This window comes from Emydura macquarii, unplaced genomic scaffold (assembly GCF_026122565.2).
Source record: "Emydura macquarii macquarii isolate MOO-44397 ecotype Brisbane River unplaced genomic scaffold, CSIRO-AGI_Emac_v2 contig_1363, whole genome shotgun sequence".
In the NCBI taxonomy this organism is placed as follows: Eukaryota; Metazoa; Chordata; order Testudines; family Chelidae; genus Emydura; species Emydura macquarii.
The window spans coordinates 15502619-15523390 of record NW_027131500.1 but is presented as its reverse complement, the minus strand read 5'-3'; the positions used below and the strand labels follow the sequence as shown (position 1 = coordinate 15523390).

Sequence of the window (20772 nt, the reverse complement as noted above, 5' to 3'; positions counted from 1 at the left end):
AGATAATGATTCCATTGTCCAGCTATCCTGAAGGGAGGACAGGAGACATTACATATGGTTTTAACCAGGCCACAACTTTATTATTAGATGTATGGGACTACCCAGCAGATAAAAGTGTACAGTGCTGGTAACTCTATGTTCATTCAATACTCTACTCTTTTTCCATGCAGGTCCCCCAGCCAACCCATAGGTGGGACCTCACCATCCCCCCTCTCCTCCCCGAATAAGCGTTAAGGTGGTCTATAAGAAAGGGTTTCCTGCCAACTAGTCATGGGAGCCCTGAAACCTCCACCCTCCTTCCCCATTCCACTCCTTTAGCAAACACCTCCTTTTGAAATCCTTTACCAAGCCATTTATTCAGTCACTGTATACTTTCCCTATGGAGTACCTGCATTAGACATCCACCCCACGCTAATGAGTTCATATGACATCATAATGACTTCATAGCCTAACTCCCTTCCCTACTCACTGTAACGAATCCCCCCAAACCCACTGTGGGAAAGTTAAAAAACAAAAACCTCCACTCCACTGTGGCCAATCTGGTTGTGAGGGAAAAATTCCTTCCCAGCCCCTCCTAGAAAGAAGCAGCTAGTGCAATGCCCACAGCAGGTCCTGACCACACCCACTATTTTGCCACCTCCAAGGGGAGTGAGTGTAGGTGCTTCTCTGCCTGGCCCACTGAAAAGGGGCATCTCCTACTGGACTTGTCCCTTTTCAACTCCCCAGCCCTTCCAGTCCCTTGGGATGAGTCAGCGTCACCATACTGATCCTCCTCTCCCTTTTGCATGAACTTCTGAGACCTTCTCTTCCCTGCCCCCCCGCAAAGTGCTATTACCTCTCCCCCTGGTAAACTGGACAACAGACCCCCTGCTGCACTTAAAGATGCAGTGCAGCCAATTGTATGTCATAGGCTTTGAATCAAGCCCTTTAAACACTGATTTCATAACCTGATGAACGATTTTGTTCTATAATTGAAACCAATAATTTCCAAAAACAAAAAAAAAACCCAAAAAAATCACACCTCCTAGTTAGGGCTTTAGTTTTCAAAAAAAATAGTTTTCCATAAAAAAAAGTGTTGGGCAAGATTCCAGTCTGAAATTGAGGAAGAGCACCCCAAACATATCTCACAAAGAGTACAACTGCCTTTATGCATGCTGAACCAGTGGGGGTTTTCCAAATTATATAGCAAAGTATAGCTTGCCTTTCATAGTCTAGTCTTTTGTTTGCTAGTATAATTCATCTGAGATAGACCAGCAATCTGGGAAAGTGAGAGGACTATATATACTGCCCCCAGATAAAATCATCTGGTACCAGTGCTAGCTATTGTACAGTATCAGGTTTTACAAAACACTGTATATGTTATTATGTGCACTCATTTTAGAAGGACGGGTTCATGGTCTAAAATATTAAAACTATAATTTAACAACAGTAGTTGTGACACAATTTCAGGATAAAAAGTAGCATTTAAGAATCTGGCCCCATCTTAACTTTATATGCTTAAATGCTATCCTGAATGGGGGGATAGGGGGGCTCTGTGAACTAATTGGTATAATTGTGTAAAGGGCAGGCCAGAGTTGAAATCTTGGCTCCACTGCCAAAATGGGAGTTTTGTCATTGATTTCAACAAGCCTGGGTTTTCACCAGCCTCAGGGGAAGGGAGTGGATATGTTTTTGTTTTAACAATAACTCAATAATTTTCATTAGAATTCACTCTGCAAGGCAGAAAATCCCGTGCATGACAGGTGGAATTTTAGGGTTTCTAGAACTTTATCACAGCAGACAAAAGTACGTAATCATCAGTATGGACTTTTCAAGGCCAATGAAACTAAAAGCCAAGTACAAAATATATTTTAAGTACTTCATTATTACTCTCAGAAAAGGAGAGGTCCACTTTCTTCTGGCACAAATGTAATGAAAGGAATAATACTTGCTGAAACATGTGAAGGGAGTTTAGGTTTAAATTTTTCTGGAAAAAAGAGAGCAAGTTTGGGATGCCACTGAACCAGATATGGATGCATGCAACCAAACAATGCTTCAATCCAGCAAAGTATTCAAGCACATACTTAACTTTGAAGATGCGAGTAGTCTCACTGATTTAAACGTTAAGGACCTATATCAATGCTGGATTGAGGCTCCCATTGGCACAGTGCAGGGAAGACACTGCGCAAAGGGGAAGCACAGCAGTCGACGTGAGTTACACAAGCTACTCTGCGTAGCTTGCATAACTCCTATCGACTGCCACCAAATCACCCGGTAAGTGTACACCAGGGCTTAGTATATATATATTTGGTGGGAAATTACTTTTACCATCATCAAAATGTAGACATCTAATTTGCTGAACAGAGTGTACTCAGCTACCAAAGAGCCCTAAATATGAGTTTAAGGAATGTATGGAGCAGTACATCAGAAATGTGGTTTTTTTAAAAAGCAATTCAAAGAGCTGAGCATATGCTTCGTTTTCTTCTTCCATTGAATGGCTCATATTCAGAAGTGTTTGTAAAAATCACTGCGTGGTTTCTTGTAGACATATCAAAGGATTAAATAATGGAAATATATTATCCATGGTAGGTAATTTAAGTAATGGGGCAAAAATATATGCATAGCTATACAAGTAGATATAACTAAAATCCTACCTAGTAAAACTCTCTGACAAAAGAAGAAAGAATAACTGAGAATGCATCACGTGAATTCTCACCAGTCAACAAGCACAAGCTGAAAGTTGATTCAATCTGACTGCACCAAGATAGAATTTTTATTTAGAGCAAACTTAGAGCTTTTTCCAAAGAGGTATGGGAAAGAAATACTCTGCAAAGGAGTCAGTTGTTATCTAAAGTTCCTGCTTAATGAGTTATTTTGAGTAGCACACAGCTGCTGTCTTAATATCAAGAGTGCATACAAGGAATTCTGTTAAATCCATGCTTCAATCCTTCTTGTAGGAAGAAAATAATCTCAGTGGACTTCTCCTATTACACTCCAGAATCTTTCATTGAAAATCAAACTTTTTTTTTTGGAGGGGACAGGGAAGTGAAGATTGTATAAAACAAACAAACAAGGAAACTGTCTGAATACTCCCATGTTTCCTTCTGCAAGAAAAAGTCCCCATTAACCTGCCTATTCAAGGGAAGAAAAAGTCAGTCCTCTGATGTACATGCAGCACTATCATTGAAGTTAATGGAGGTGACCCACACATTCAACGGCAAAATCTATTGCCCTCCTTTTTAACTATATATCCATGCTACCTTATATTTTATACATGACCAAGATACATTCTACAGAGACACCAATTTTGTTCCTATTTAAAGAAAAAAGTCACTCTCTAACACTTCCTTGGCTTAATTACAATGTTATTTTGGAAAAGGAAAGCTACAAAAAAGAAATAAGGGTATTTTTTTACATTAAACTTACTTATCCATAACATTAATCATTCTGAATGTCATTAGATTCTTAAACTAAACATAAGATACATTTAAAAATATGCTGCTCTCATTTTCACTTTAATCCAATAAAACTTTCACAGACTTCTTAAATAATCAGCTTTTGAATTAACCATCCACGAAGAAAGGTCTTTGCCTTATTTTTTGACTTTGTCAACCTAATTTAACTTAAGCATCGCAAATCAAGGGATGATTAGCTGCTGAAAGTACAATTATTCACAATAAAAATATATCTTGCCATAGAGTATTGCATACTTTGACTTCTGTAATGACAGCTGCAGAGGCAAATTCCAGAGACAGTTCGGTTTTTACTTAAATGTACGTCTGGTAATTGGGAAACAAACACTGAATGGGATTGCTCATGGATTGTTAGACTGAGGTTTTCATCTAAAGGTTATCAGTCAAATCCAGTACAGATGTGCCGTGAGAAAGAGTTATTACCATTTATAATGGACTATATAAAATGAGTTAATGTAGATACTAGCAGACAAGTTGACAATTTGGTTAGCAAATGAGTTAATGCAGAGTTAATGCAGAGACTAAACTACTGTTTACCAAGTGCCACTTGTGTACACAGAGCTTTACAAACATACACAAAAACTGAACACATGAGTAGATGGAACTGGGTACTCCATTAATCGAAAAGAGACGCAACTACTTATACCAACTCTAATTGAGATCTATAGTGAGAAATCCTTGACTGGTGTTAACTGTCTCCATTGACTTCAAGGAACTATGACAATTTACACCAGTAGAAGATCTTCCTCATGGTCTCTGATTTCACAAGCTGACAATCTAATTTCGACATATAAAAGGAAACAGAAAACAATACAAACAGAAAGCGCAGAAGGGACATCATGTATTTGAAGATCAACCTTGCAAGAGATTTCTAAAAAATAGGTCTTAAGGAAGTAAGATAGAGAGGTTGTTTAACAAAGTTGCATCAGGCTCTTGCCAAGCACAAAGGGTGATATGAAAGAAGGCCTGAGGTTGAGAGTGAAAGGAGACAGAGGGAGTGGTTAGCTGAAAAATGTGGGAGGAAAGAGAAAAATGAAAAATGAAAGAATATAAATGTTGAATTGAAACAGAAGATCAAAAGGACACGCTAAGGTGAGGAGTTTGAATCTGAGCCAGCAGAAGACAGGATTAAGTTGTTTCCCCCTAACCATGATCACCCCAGTTCAGCACCAAGGCACATTGGTTTGTAGCAATTACCTGTTCAGTGGATATGTAGAAGACTTTACTTCCCATGACCATCATCCTGTCACCTTTTACCAGCATTCAATTGACATTTCTCTTGTAAAAGAAAATAATTATTCAGGGGAAAAAAACCCTATTAATAAATTTGTAAAATACTTGCCTCAAACCCAAGCAATTTTTCACTGGGCTTTATGTGTCTCTGAAATTCACATTCTATGGGTTGTATCACTTTGATTCCATCTTCATAAAAAACATAGAACATATTCCCAATTCCCAGACCTTAGGAACAAAAAACACATTAAAATGCACAAAATTAGACCATTTAAAAAACAAACAACAACAAAAAATCAGCCAACTTTTCTTGAACTAAAGCCCTCACCAGATTACTGGGATGAGATCATTTATTAATACGTATGATGTTAATAAAGCTAATCCTATGGGATCTTTTACTGAAAAGCTAAAACAAAAAGCTGTGACATTATTCAGGATTTCACATTGTTTTTTCCCCCCTGAGTAAACCAGTGGGCTTCATGAACGCAGATTTGGAAATGTATGCCATATTGACAGCTTTATTAATGAAAACAATCATGTGATTTTTTTTTTATTGGGTTCAAATGAAAATTAATTACACACATTTTCTCACTTGTCCTTTTCTGAAGGTTCAGTTAAAATAATTTCTATAACATGTTGACAGAAACTTCCTGATTTTTTGGTATTCCTTATTAGTTAAGAAGATATTCCTTATTACATTTTACTGGAAAGTCATGGTGGAAGAAAAGGGGGCCACTTCTCCAATTTGTCTACGTCTTTCCTAAAGTGTGGCACCCAGAACTGGACAGAGTACTGCAGTTGAGGCTTCACCAACACCAAATAGAGCAGGACAATTACCTCCTGTGTTTCACATATCGCACCTAATACCCCCAGAATTAGATTAGCCTTTTCCACAATTGCATCACACTGCTGGCTCATATTTTGTTTATGATCTACTATATATAACCTCTAGATCCTTTTCAGCAATACTACTGCCAAGCTAGTTATTCCCTATTGTGCAGTTGTGCGTTTGTTTTTACCTTCCTAAGTGTAGTACTTGTTGTCATTGAACTTCATTTAATCGATTTCAGACAAATTCTCTAATTTGTCAAGGTCATTTTGAATTCTAATCCTGTCCTCCAAAGTGCTTGCAACCACTCCCAACTTGGTGTCATCTGCAGATTTTATAAGCATATTCTCCACTTCTTTATCCAAGTAATTAATGAAAATTTTGAATTGTACTGGACCCAGGAGAGACCCATGTGGGGCCTCACTAGAGATGTTCTCCCAGTTTGACAATGAATCATTGATAGCTACTCTTTAAGTACAGCCTTTCAAGCATTTGTGCCATAGTAATTTTATGTAGACCACATTTTCATAGTTTGCTTATGAAAATGTCATGTGGGACCATGTCAAAAGCCTTACTAAAATCAAGATATATCACATCTACTGCTCCCCCACATCTACTAGGCCAGTAACCCTATCAAATGTTGGCTACTACTTATAACCCTATTTAACCACCCTCTAGAAGGTTATAAATTGATAGTTTAATAATCTGTTCTATTATCTTTCCAGGTATTGAAGTTTGGCTGACTGTTCTATGATTCCCCGGGCCTTCTTCATTCCCCTTTTTAAACATAGCTACAATGCATGCCCATCTCCAGTTGTCTGGGACTTTACCACATAACTGCTTCAAGGTTCATATGCATCCACGCTGACCAATAACTACAGTGAGATTCTGTACTAACCTGATTATCAACACAAACTCCATAAAGGCAGAGCGATACGTAAATATCGGACTTAAAGGAAAAAGGAAATGATGGTGGGAGTGTTACAACAGTATAGGAAAGGAGCAGTCAAAGGCCTACTTTCTCCTGGTTTTGCCTTCATTGGGTGGCTGCTGTCATCTTCCTGCTAATCTCAATTTGTTAAAGTCACAGGGATTGACCAACAGCAGACAATAAGAGAATCTGCCATTGACCTGCAAGTGTTTGGGTACAGCTATTTCACTATACCCTCTCAGTCTCTGCTGCACAAATAGGAGTCCTGAAGCCCTACAAAGGACAGGGACACGTATACACTGTTCTCATCAGTCCACACACAGCTACATTATTATTTATTATTAACAACTATTTGTTACAGAAGCAATCAAAATGTAGTAGGTGCTCTCTAATCACCGACAGAGGATCTGGCTTGAAAAGCCTACACTCAGACAATCAGGGCTAATAATGTGCTCAAGACAAGAAATGAGAGAACAGGGAGGGCGATACACATTAGATTCTCAGTCCCCACCAACTGAATCAAGAACCTTAGTATGTGACTCACAATGTCGTCTTGGAAAAGTCACTTGAGCTCTCTGGGTCACTGAGGTCAATGGATTGACTAATTTATACCAGCTGAGGATCTAGACCCATAAAATAGGGAAGTTGTAAGAATTAGTTAATATCTGTAAATCACTTTGGCAATATAAAGAATTATATATGCTAAATGTTATTTTGAAATGAGGCAATTTTCCAAATGAAATGCTATATTTTGAATTTTGATTTCTATGTAACAGAAAATTCAATCACAAAACATTTACTTGAGTGTCACCTATCAACACCAACTGTGGCAAAAGAGCACTGTAGCACAGAGCAAAATCTGTGAGAAACTTAGCTACCATGAATCTTTCACTGAAAGTAATTGGAAAAAACTTTACATTTCTGGAAATATTTGAAAGTTTCCCTATAAAACTTTAATTGAATATATGTCTACTCAGAGTTAAGTATAAAGATTCATACTAACGCCTCGGCTTCAACATTTTCCCTTGTGCCTAGATCTTGGTATGGTAAGTCATATCAAATCATTGAACTCAGATCCTTCAAAATACCTATCTATTATTGGAAGTAAACCTTAGAAAACACTAAATTGCACAAACACCTGATACTGCTTATGCTATAATATGTGTCCCTCAGAGCAGGTTTCAATAAGTCATGAAATTCCCCCCTCCTCTGTTCCCCTAAGTCACAACTTTATATCAAGAAGAACCTGTTTAGTCTCATTAACTAATTATCCCATCTGAATTCTCTATTATTCTAGGAGCAGCACAAGATGACACTCTTGACAAATGATTCACATCATGAGGTCAAAATTCTAACTACAGATAGACTGATTGGCTGAAAGATTTAGAATATCAACAGGACAAGTTAAGGGCAAAGCAACAGCCTGGATTTTCAATTCTAACTTTGAGTTTCCTTGTTCCTATGCTTTTAACCCTTAACATTACACAAATGTAGGTTAAATACAAACAATAAAAGTAAGTTGTTCAGGAACTGTAAATAATTAATTTACCCCAAAATAAAGTAAAGCAGTTGACAATGGCATGCTTTTATAAAGGCATTCAAATACCATATTTTACAAAAAAACCCAAAAACCCTGCAAATGAGAAGATAATTACTATAACTACTGACTGCCAACAAGAAATGTAATAGGCACAAAAGAAAAAAAAATATCATAGTACAGAAAAAATAACTTGTGTTACTACCTTCCTCTCGCCACAATATGTTTGCAACTGCAGCATGTAAGAGAGAAAGAACAGAAGAGACAAATGAACAAGAAAAAAAACATGAAATGGTATATCATTCCCCGGAATAATTATGGTACTACATTTCCTGGCTCATAAACTAAAGAACTTGTATATATAAAATACAGTGAAATGACCAAAAGATTCATATCAAACTATTATACTTCAAAATGGGAAAAGCGGTGATTTGTCCATGCTTGTTATTGATGTTATAGGATTATTTTTTGCAATTAATTTTCTAGCTTTTTCTTAATAACGGATGTTTTTAATATTCCATTACTAAGAACAAATCTTGAGTTTATGTTCATAGAAATACAGATAAGATTATAGTCGAAGTTAATTTTCATCTACTGTTTTTAGTGCAAGTAATGAGTTTTGAAGAATTATTCATTTTAGAAAATAGTGATGACACACACACACACACACACACACACACACACACACACACACACACACACACACACACACACACACACACACACACACACACTCCATTGACCAGATGTCCTGATTTTATAGTGACAGTCCCGACATTTGGAGCTTTGTCTTATATAGATGCCTACTACCCTCCAACCCCGTCCCAATTTTTCACACTTGCTATCACCTAACACACACACACATATCCCCCTAAAACCATATTTATAAGAGGCATTTAAAAATCATTCCTACTTCTATACTGCTGTAACAGGACTACTGACCCTTCAAAATTGATGGTATGTTTGCCCTAAAGGAGCAGAAAAGGGGCACTAACTTTGTAAGGCAACACCCATAAACTGAGAGTTACATTTACATGACATCCTTAGCCATATTTGAAATTCTTGATTTCAGTGTTTGGATTTTAGACATTTCGGATGGATGGAAATTAATTATACAATCTCTGCTACCCCTTCCACCTGGGAGGATAGACCAGACCTAAATATAACTGTATACATTCTAAAGATTTAAAGCTCAGTCTGCAGTGGAAGAAACTTATCAAGCAAACACAGAAACAAAGGCCTTGAAAAAATAACTGTCCTCAGAAATGCATGCAAATTTCAAGGAAAAAAAACAGAAGAGAGAGCAAAAGGTTTTGTAAGCCCCTGGAGAATGCCATTAGACTTTTTACTAAGTTCATGATTCAGAGACTTGGGAAAACATGGCAATTGGCTTTTTCCTATTATCTTATTACCTTCTCATTTTATTTCACAAACTGTTTCTCTTAGTAGTATTGACTCGCTGTATGACCTTAGCCACAGTACTTAAACACTCTGTCTTTCAATTTCCCCATCTTTACTAGAGGATGATTACATTTATCCACATTCAGCACTTTGAGACCTATGGATGAAGTTTTCTACATAAGTGTAAATTATTATTAGCAATAGTGCAGTGTAGTGCTATTGAATTTTGGAATCAAAGGTTCACTCTTCTACATCAAAGCATCAGAGATGTACACGTTATTAAAATATTACTGAATGAATGTTTACAAGCTTTAAATTGTTTAATTTTTGTGCCCTTGTGTGCATAATACCTTCAAACTCCCAATGCTGCATTATCTTCAAAATGTGACCCGTTAATTTGCTATACACTACAAATGATTAATATTAATTGTGGTCCTGATTCTGCCACTCTTTATTCACACTATGATCTTTCTATATATGGGGGCAGATCCTCCTCATTTGATGTAAATTGTAAGAGAGCCACTGACATCAAAATTGAAACAACACAATTTTATATCTAATTGTATATTCTCTCAATAATTTATTTTTATATTTGCTCTTTTGATGTCAGATTGACTTCTTATTTCAAAAAGAGATCGACATCAGTGGAGTTATGACAATTTACACCAGCTCAGGATCTGTCCCCAGGTATCCTACTGCTTTCAGGGGGACTATTTGCAGAGTAAATTACTACCCAGCAACTGTGAGGAGGGCGGAACTGGGCTTTATGTTTACAGCACAACATGAGCTTGTCTTGCAGTGTGATATTACACTGGCAACCATAAAGTAGTTAATATGCCTCTGGTAGAGTGAGGTACAATGTTTTTTACTTGGCTACTCATGTGTAGGCAATTTGGCAGTTCTGCTAAATTATATTTCTTTTGTCCTTGTGTAAAAGGGTTTAACAGTTTGCTGCAGATCTAGCCCTTTCGCTATAAGCTGCATTCATGTAGGGATGGAATATTAGCTTGATGTCTTATTGACTGATTCTTTTTGTGAAGTAATAAACCAACTTGACATCAGAAGAACAAATATAAAAAAGAACAATTGAGAGGGTATAAAATAGAGATTTTAATTGTGTTACTCCAGATAATGGAGAGGAAAAAGGTTGGATTTGGATTTTTTTCTACTTAAAGAAAATTTTCAATGAGATAAACATAGTCCTGCTGCTAAAGACTCAAGCACCCCTTCTTCTGAACAGGAAGGTGGAGGGTGGTAAAAGGAGTACAAAATCCACCCAATGAGTTTCAATACCCTTTAAGAGAAGGAAGTACAGTCAAAGCATTGCCTTTCCCTTCAATTCCTTAGAAGCCCCTTCTTGCAAACAACCTGCAGTGGAGTCTCTTCATGCACAGGGGATGCCAGCATGAAGGGCTGGGGGGAATAGAACCAGGAAAAACACTCTATATGTCATGCATCCCCAGTGACTCAATCTCTCCAAGAACCCCCCCCCCCCCCCCACAAGAGTTAACACAACAGCATTAACTACCCCCTCTGTAGAGCTGCAGGGAGGTAGGGCACAAACAGGGATCCAGAGAGCAGCCTGGATGAGTAGGGCATCCTTGCAGATGCACTAGTGTAATGTGGGTGGAGACTGTATTGTGCACAAACATTCAGTATTTGCAGCATTTGTGGGCTCAATTTGCCTATGTAATATTATGAAGTTAATTGGGGTCTCTCTGCAAGGCTGAAAAGCTGTCTCCCTAGGGCAAGTTGGAGGACTATTTCTTAAAAATTAGTTTTACGCTCCAAAGAGTTCCTTAAGGAAGACAGCATGTGACCCAAATGTATTGAAAGCCTCCTGCAATACCAGTGAGCTGTCACTCCTACATTTGAATAATAGATTCTAGGGACAGTGGAAGTGGGGAAGGGAGATAAAAGAAAATTAAAATAATTCTCTCCAATTATTTCAATTACATGTAAAGAAATGGCATTAACAAATGCACAACATTTAAGACATTCAATACAGAATCCAAAGAATCTGGTTAATGCAAAATGACATATATAGTCTAAATTTGTTACAAAAAGGAGTAAAGGGAGACAATCCTCTGCTTTAGAAAAACTGACTTGCTACTTGAAAATACCATTAACAAACCTGATAAATTGTAGTGAGGAGAAGATTTAGCATTGCTTTTTGAAACTGCAGCTTGGATGCGCAATACAGATTTCACAGATTTTTAGAAGGGACCATTATCAACGTCTAATCTTTGGCACAGACCAAAGAGTCTCATTGAATAATTTATGCATTAAGTCCACAACTTCTATTTGAGCTAGAACATATTTTAAGGAAGATATCCAGTCTTCATACAAAGATTGTAATAATTGAGGATTCACCACATCTGCAGGTGGAAGGCACTATAAAGAACATATTCTTTAGATTCTTTTTTTAATAAAAACTAATCACTTAGCCATACCCCAACACTCAACTCTTGCATTTTTATTAGGCTGAAGATGGGAAAATGTATGATTAATATAAATAATCTCATAGATGAAAATTCTTCCCATATATTAAAATGGAGAGTTGTCATGTTCCAGGCTTGTTATTTTTGTTTCATTTGTATTAAGCCTAGGGTGGGTTTTTTTTTATGTTTTTGTCAAGAAATGCAGGATGTAATGTATTCAAAATACTTATTAAATAGTTACATATTTAATAATACAATTATTAAAGAATAATAATACAGGTCAAGATCCAGAACTTTTCCCCTTGAACAAGTGGTCTTAACAACATCAGAAACCTGTGCAAATAGATTTGCACAATATTTCCCTAGGTGTTTATATACAGCCCAAGAAGCTCCCAGTGACTAGCAAAACATACATATGCAGTATTTACAAAAGATGACATAAATAACTAAAATGTATTGCAACTACAAATTATAAATATGTGTATATGCTTTTGTGGAGTGTTCCACGTTCCCAATACCTGACCATAAATTACGAATATGCATTTTTAAAACCCACTTTTTCAATTTTTCAGCCATTTATTCATCTTCCTTCCTTGGTGTCCACTGCTTTTTCTCTCTTTACGGAAGGCAGCTCTACAACTATCTATAAATATACTGTTAGCACTTCGTAGATTGTCCAGAATTAATCTTCTTATACAGTGCAACTTCTTATACTATTTGCATAGAAAAAAAAAACCCACATGCCACTGCTGGAAAAGGTTGCTAGGACATTGTTCTCAAAATGAAATCTCCTGTTTCCTACTACACTGTGCTGCCACCAAAGTATTGTCATTATAGTTACTCTAACTGCCATAAGAGCTCCTTAAAACAGCCAAAATATAAACTTCAAATGATGTGCCACATTTCCTGGGTGGCACCCTCTGGTGGACTCTCTGGACACAACTTTGTGGGTCTCTGCTCTTATGTCATTGCTTTGATAAGGTCCAGTGTAGTGGTGCATTGGCTCTCTGACCAGAGTACCCTTCAGTCCTGCCACTTTCAGGGTGTAAAGGTTCAAAGGTAAACAGGAACACAACAAACTCAATTCAAAACAAGGTCATCCCACAAAATCTTTGGTGGGGCTCCATTCAGAGCTGGTATACCAAAGACTCTGTACTTCTGCCAATTCCCTTCCCCCCTGCCACTCCATTGGGTATGGTTGACCCTTCTAGGAGGGCAGATCTGGCTGTCAAGCAAGATCTGTGTCAGGGCTGCAACTAGGTTTCTATCCCATCAAGAGAGGCCTGGCCCTCCTTCATGGTTAACAGCAAATTAGGATAGTTCTCCTCCTTTTAGATCTCCATTCCACATCCAAGATTGGTTGCAGGTGTAGTAGGGCAGGACCTCCTGGATTCTCAGACTTTCCCTAACCCTTTAATTACCAGTGGAGGGCCTGCCAGCTTTCTTAAACCCCTCATTGCCAGCGTGGGACCTCTCTGCCCTATCACATGATATTACAATGATTATTGAGCCCATGTCCTAATTTTTTCTTTACAATGAAATGGCAGAAAACAGATCAAATTGTGGTCTTTCTTGTTTGTTTTTCACATGACTTGAACTTCAACAATTTTTCATTTAAATTAATAATTTCCTTTTGGCAGCATAATTAGATCATCACATTGCCAGCAATCAATGAGCAGTATACTATGTTTCCAGACAAAATACAGGGTAAGGCCACTGAGAATCAGAAAAGTCATTTGTTTTGTATAAAAAAGATGTTCACGTTTTCCATAGAACAGTTTTACCTTTGAATCACATGCTTCAATGGCCATCAACTAAAAATGGCTGATGACCTTTAAGATCTATTAGCTTTTATCTTCACTAAAACATTGTTACTTTTTTCTGGACCGATATTATGCAGCTTGTGGTTAAATAAGCTTTCCTTCCCTCTCTGTTGGTATTTCAAATCACAGGGCTAAACAAAACATTTTCAATACCATTTTGTTGTTCTGGTTCTAATATAGACTAAGTGGAAATCAATTGAAAGCTTAAGCTTATAAAAGTTTCCAGAATCACTATGCTGGCTGAACAGTTTAATTCAAAGCAGCCTCAGAAAAGGGGGAAAAAACCCTAATAAAAAAGACAATTTTCTTCTGGGTTTACATACTGATCTAGTAATAAATACATTGTTTTGACATCACCATTTATAATATTATATTAACAGATTTAAAACTGAACATCCATTTGTGGAAACCTGGCAAGTGGAAAAAACCCCGCAATGATCTCTCCTGATACCTCATGAAATAAATACAACTCAATTGCTCCAATTTCTGGATCTCTAGTGCGTCAAAATGCCTTTCCATAGCTTTGCATTTATTAAGAATATGTAAACTGAAAAATTGATGGTGAATCAGCAGTTTCATTTTGCAGGGGTTTGGCCATATTTTTTATTTTTATTATGTCAATTAGGACATGGGCACAAAGACCCCCATCATCAATGGCACCTCATTGGGCTAGTCTGTATACAAACAAATAGGAAGACACGATCCCTGTTCAAATAACCTGCAACGTAATTAAGGGCATTGCCATTTTATTCATCTGTTTCTTTATCCCCTTATTAGAGATTATCTCCAAAAATTCCTTGGACTAGTATTATTAATTCTAATAGATAGATCGACACACACATACACGGTCCTCAACTCAGGTAATCTCCTTTCACATAAATCGCCCTACCCACCCTTTGGCGTCTGCTCTCTAGGGAACAGGAAATCCACTGAGGGTTCCTTCTACTGGCTCTGGTGCTGCTCAAGTTGTCAGCTGCTAAGGGCAGTAATACCAAATGTTTTCATTAATTGCGATCAACATGAATTCATACCACATGAATTTTAACTTAAAGGTTGGATTCAAAACCATTTGGTTTCATTTGGTTTCTTGCTGACCATTCAAGCCCACACAATTTGAATACTTCTAAATGAACCCCATCTGGGTTTTGGATTAATCATGAAACCTGAAACAAGGAAAGAATTTTTGCATGCATTTGGATTTTCTGTGTTATCTTTCAATAGTGTAACCAGACATAACAAAGATGTCATTTCGGTGATAGGGGTGCATATTATATGACACACATAATCTTGCTGTCAAGAGATTAAGTATTCACACCTTCAGTGAATCTGACTTTTCAGAAGTAAAATAGATCCAGTGCTCATCATCAGTATTAGTCAGCTGTACACTGCTCTCTTTTATTTTCTTTCTGTAAGCACCGTACGTGGTTTCACATGGCTTGTGATTAGTGGTTATAAAAAAATTAAATTAAACTTTTATAATTTTGTTTACAGCCTTAGCCACCCCAATACAACACACTATAATAGTAATGACTGCAGACACTATGGCTAAGCCTGGCCTTTTCAGACTCTTTTCTTCTCTCCTTATATCAGGAATCTTGGTTTCTATTCCCAACTCTATCTCAACTGTCCTGTGAGACACTGGATATGTATCTTATTCTGTGGTGCAGGTTTCCCATAACACCTTAAACATCTTAAATGATGTTTTCTGAACTTCCTCGTTACCATTTAGTTTCCCTTTATTGGAATTTTGGGTAAATTTAATAATGATATGAGATCCTAATTCAGATTTTCTCAGGGTTCACTATCTACCAATCTTATTGTCAAATACTGCTCTTTATCCACAGTGAAACTCATATTAACATGAATTAAATGTTCATGTGTGGGATCACACCAATATATGGTCCTAAAAATTCATTTCTAAGTAAGTTTCAGGCCTGTTTACACAGTACTGTGTAAATTAGTACAGACAGCATGAGAGAATTCTGGGAAGGTAGTTGCAATACACTTTTACTGCTCTTTGTTATACTATAGGAGTAATTGTTGAGAAATAATAATTTCACCTTTTGGGAGAGAGATTCTCTGCTGGATTCATATGGTGATAACTCTCATAGGCAGCAGCTGTATATACATATACGCACATCAAAAAGGGACCATTATCCCTAATGGTATAGTTTGTTTTTGTACATCTAAAGCATACACACGATACTCCTAAGTGATAGGGACAATGCTGTGTCATTATTAAGCCTTCGTACTGGAACAAAACAATGCACTTTTTCAAACCATGAAACCATGGCTTATTTTGGTTGCTATTCATGTGATGGAATATATCTGACAAAGTAAACCTGATTCTTTTGTCCTACATTAGCATCATCTCAGATTTAAGAGAAAAAAATGAGGCTGCTCTGCTTTCATGTGATACATGCTTTGATTTCATTTTGGGGTATACTAAAACCAATTACCTAACATCTATTGTCCTGACTAATTATTAAGCTTTTACTTTTCAGTTAAAATGTCACAACTGCCATATTACTTCCTATGATCATATTGTTCAGAGCAGAAGGTTGTTTGATTTTAATTTTTCATAATTATATCTTGAGATACTGTAACTAAGCATTGCAAAGATGACATTTCAGTGGTAGGTATGCATATTATGACACACATAATTTTGCTGTAAGAGATTAAATATTTACACCTTTCAGTGAACCTGACTTTTTAGGGGTAAAATAGTTCTGGAGCTCATCATCAATGTTAGTGAGCTATACACTGCTCTCTGATTTATTTACTATAAATTCTGGTAGTGATCCATCCTGAACTCCTTTGTCATCGCACATTAACACAGTATAATGTATATGAAAATCTGAAAGTTTAGCCGTATTTAGCTTTGAATACCTAGCCATAAAATGAAATGCCAGCATAAATTATCTCCAAACAGATTAGGTAAATAGGTATAACTGAATATGAGACGTGACAGGGAGATTCCATTAAAGGTGCATAAAGCCTTGCAGGGAAAATTTGGGCAATAAATCATAGTAAAAAAGCTTTTAGTCTTATTCCAAATTTTAGGCAGTGGAGATGCCCAGTTGCTTATGATGGCCATAAACCTGTCAAGTCAGTAGTATTCAGATCACATAACCTCTTGTTAGGTGATAAGACTATGACATTACTCCAAAAAGGCACTGTTTTAGAAATAGATCTATTTAATGACATGGAAAAGGCATATTATTTTTTAAATACAGCCCCAAGATACAGAATGCACGAGGCAGATAATTTTCAGCTTGTTCTGGGTGAACAGATGAAAGGATTTATAAAAAAAGTTGCTTCATGAAATGTGACAGTGTCACAGTGGCTAAACTGAGTAACATGGGAAGTTGTAATTGATGTTAAGGAATCAAAACTCCTTAATAAAATTTTAAAAGGTCATCAAATACTATTAAGCTGCTCCAGAAATACCATAATGACATTATATGACAAATTTCCACCTCACTATATTATTAGGTACATCTCTTACATGCAAATGTAAATCTGGGTTGCAAAATAGTTAAAAAAAGATGCTTGAAGAGACACTGTTCAATTTAAGCCCAACATTTGCTTTGTAAACCAATCTTCTAGAAAGCTTGAAAGCAATAGAAATGTTGTTTGATTTTAAAAACAAACAGACAAACAAAAAATCAAATGAATTATTTGATTTTTAAAAGAGGTCATATATTTTCATTATCTGCAATTCAAATATTATATTATTCAGCTATTGTGCAATGACCCAACAGTGAAACTGACCATAAGCATTGCCACCTAGATGCTTTCAACTCAAATTTACTCACATTCATTAATATTTAATGAATTACAGTACCACAACCAGAGCACCTGCACCCTTCTTATTTTGGCTTTGCCTTGGGGCTTTCAAAACCCAGGTTGATCAGACTGTAATTCTGATAGTAAGAACACTTATACTAAACTGAATCAGTACAGGACCTGCTGCAGGCTCGCACTCACATAATCTCATCAATGATACATTCATTATGATGGAAGGAGAAGGTAGCTCATATCAATGACTTTAATGAGAGAGTTGAGAGCTTTTTGAAATGCAGCTGCATGTACTGCAAACTACAAAAAGAAACAGCTGTCTTATCAGCATAGTTATTGACTTCTGCTGACCAAAAACACAATCCACACAGAGCACTAACCACAAGACCATTGGAATGTTATGTACAAAGTATGACTGCAAAAGTTTTGACTCTCTAAATTGTGGGAACTCAAAATGGAGTGTTTTAGATCTGAGAAAAAAATGTATTTATTGGTATCATTGGATGGTTAAAAGCTTGTCAGAGTGTACTCTACTGTAGTCTCTATTAAAATAAAACTGGTGTCAGGAATTTGTTTGCAGAATGAAGTCTATACCCTCACATGCTATTTCTTAGTGCACAGAATAAAAAATGAATTATAATATAGGTAGTGGTCTACATTTAAATATGATCATTGCCGGACAATCACATTGAATATATGTGCTAGAAAATTAATCCATTTTTGGTGGATAAAAAGTTGCTTTGATTGTAGAGTATTTTATTTTAATGTTAAAGAGGGGTTTTTCTTCCAAAATGGGTTAGGTCATTAGTTTAAGATCAAAATCTACAAAGCAGGATGCAATGGCTAGACATAAAAAACTATATGCGTAAATTAACTCCCATACTCATAACATACTCATCCCATAGCATACTCCCATCTATGTTAACAATGCATTTGTATACATTTGTATGTGCTATTTCCTGATTTTCATGCACAAATGCCCAATTACATAGGCAAAGAAATTTTTTGGCCTGCTTGTCTTTAAAGACTAAAGGCTCATATACAACTGCATTTCAAAAACAAATCTTTCTCACACACACACACACACACACACACACACACACACACACACACACACACACACACACACACACATTAAAAAAACTATGTTAATGAGAGGTCTCAAAGTCAAGCGTTCAAAAGTTAGGAAATGACAGAATTAAGGTTACCCATGCAATCTTAATTTGTCCTCCTTGCATGTATGCATTAGGATACAATCTTTAATTACATGGACACATACCATTTTTTCCACAAGAACTCTGCCACACAGTGAATCAGCATCTATTCAATATTTATTTTATTCTCTATATTCAGTGTTTGTCCCCAGGCCTTATTTAACACACACCATCCAATCCCTGAACTGAATACAAAATTATTAATTTCCTCATGGGTGTTTTTATGGTGTTTTCATCATAGTATCTGAGTGCTTCACAAACATTAAGGAGTTTAACTTCAAAATATCTTGTGAGATTAAGTGGCAGCATTAAATCCAATTTACACATGGGGAACTGAGTCACGGAGAGATTAAAACTGTCAGAAGTGTCCACTAATTTCATGAGCTCAACTTGAGTGACCTATGGCCTGATTTTTCAGAGTACTTAGCATTATGTACTACTGTATCTGTTCACAGCACAGCTCCCACTGACTTCAGTGGCAGTTGTGATTGCTCAACACCTTTGAAAATCTGTCCTGAGGTTTCTTACGCTGGACATCCAGAAAACGAGGAGAATACTTTTAGTGGCCAACTGTGCACAGTTTGGTTTAAGAGATTTGCCCAGCATACCGCAGGAACTCTGTGACAAAGACAGGGATAGAATCCATTTGTCCAGGGCAGAATACTACTGCCTTAACTATTAGACCATCTTTTGCAGTTCCCTGCTATCTTACATCTGCAACAAATTAGGCAGGTGTTCTACAAACAACAGCTTCCTTCACTACATATTTCTGATTAATTCTTGGAGCACTGTCCATCCTTGACATTGAATGAAGTAGGGATCCTGTGGAAAAAATAGTATACAATCATACCATTATAGGCTATCATAATGCATGCACAAAAGATGGATGAATTAAGTTTACATGGGAAAACTTAATTCTAGCATTTCCTAACTTTTGAGTTCTTGGCTTTGAGTGCTTATTTCTAGCATATTTTTACATATAATTTCTTAATTAAAAAATCTATCATGTGGAACAACACTGAGCCCCAAATTGGGTCACCGGCAGGGTTCAGACAATTACAGCACACACCTCTAGCACTAGTAATCAGTAGCAGTAATAGGCAGTTTTCTTCTATATGGACCAGATATTAGAGAGTGGGTGAGTCACACACCTGCCCTTGATTTCATATCTATTTGCTAACAACAGAGGAATATAAAGAGTGTGGACTCCTGGGTTCAATTCCAGGTTTGTAGAGACTGTGCTCTCATGGTTTTAGACCCCTCTACTCCAGTCTGACTCCATTCCCTCTGTTCTTATGCACCCCTCCTGGCTTTTACTCCATAACCACACAACTCTATAACCACATAACTCTATAACTTCAGAACCACAGCCTCTGATCCTATCTTCACACCTGTTGCTATCCCTGCCTCCTTTGCTTCCTCACACTCTTCAGCTCCTAGTTCTGGGAACCCTCTCTTCTTATCACTGATTCCTCTTCTCTCCGCACTCCAATCAGTCTACTTCCTCCTATTCTGCTACAGTCTAGGTGCTAGCAGGATAGCACTAAGAGTACAGGAGGGAAAGACACTGCTTTCAGTTTCTGTACCAGTTCCACAGTGGTCCCCAGCAGCAGGAGAGCAATTACAGAGAAAGTCCTGCTCAGTTTTTGAAGCCCCAGGGATGGAACATGCCCAGTACAGACAAAATTTGAAGGCAATTCAGCTGCCAAGCTTTAATAAGTCTCTATATACCATGGAAAAACTGTGATTATTTGGAGTCTTATAATGTGGCCAAATCTGGGCAGATTTTAATTGGGATGACAAAAGGTACATCCGAATGCCATGTCTCCTCCCCTAATGTAAGTCCTTATTCGAAAGTGTGGATATGTATGGGGAGATTTTGATGGATCAGTAAAAGGGCCAGGGACCATTACTGATAGTGTAATATTGATTATCATACTTGATGCTAACAGCAGGCAAAATCGGTAGGCCTTTTTGCAGGCCTGTGCAGCTGAGCATGACTAAGCCAGGAGGAGAGGGGGTTTCAGTGACCACAGGATGGGAGCCTCTTGTTCTACCTTTACATGATCCTGCTCCCCTCCCTGATGAAGTCTCTGTTGAATGTGCTGGG

The 20772-nt window shown here is 37.1% G+C and overlaps 1 protein-coding gene across 1 annotated transcript in view; it reads right to left on the bottom strand.

The window, feature by feature from the left end:
- The window catches only part of FSTL5 (follistatin like 5), a 488015-nt gene that overhangs the window by 59122 nt on the left and 408121 nt on the right, over positions 1 to 20772 (bottom strand). The window contains exon 11 of the mRNA XM_067551803.1: positions 4795 to 4913. Coding sequence (XP_067407904.1) covers positions 4795 to 4913 — 119 coding nt within the window. The remainder of the gene's footprint in view (positions 1 to 4794; positions 4914 to 20772) is intronic.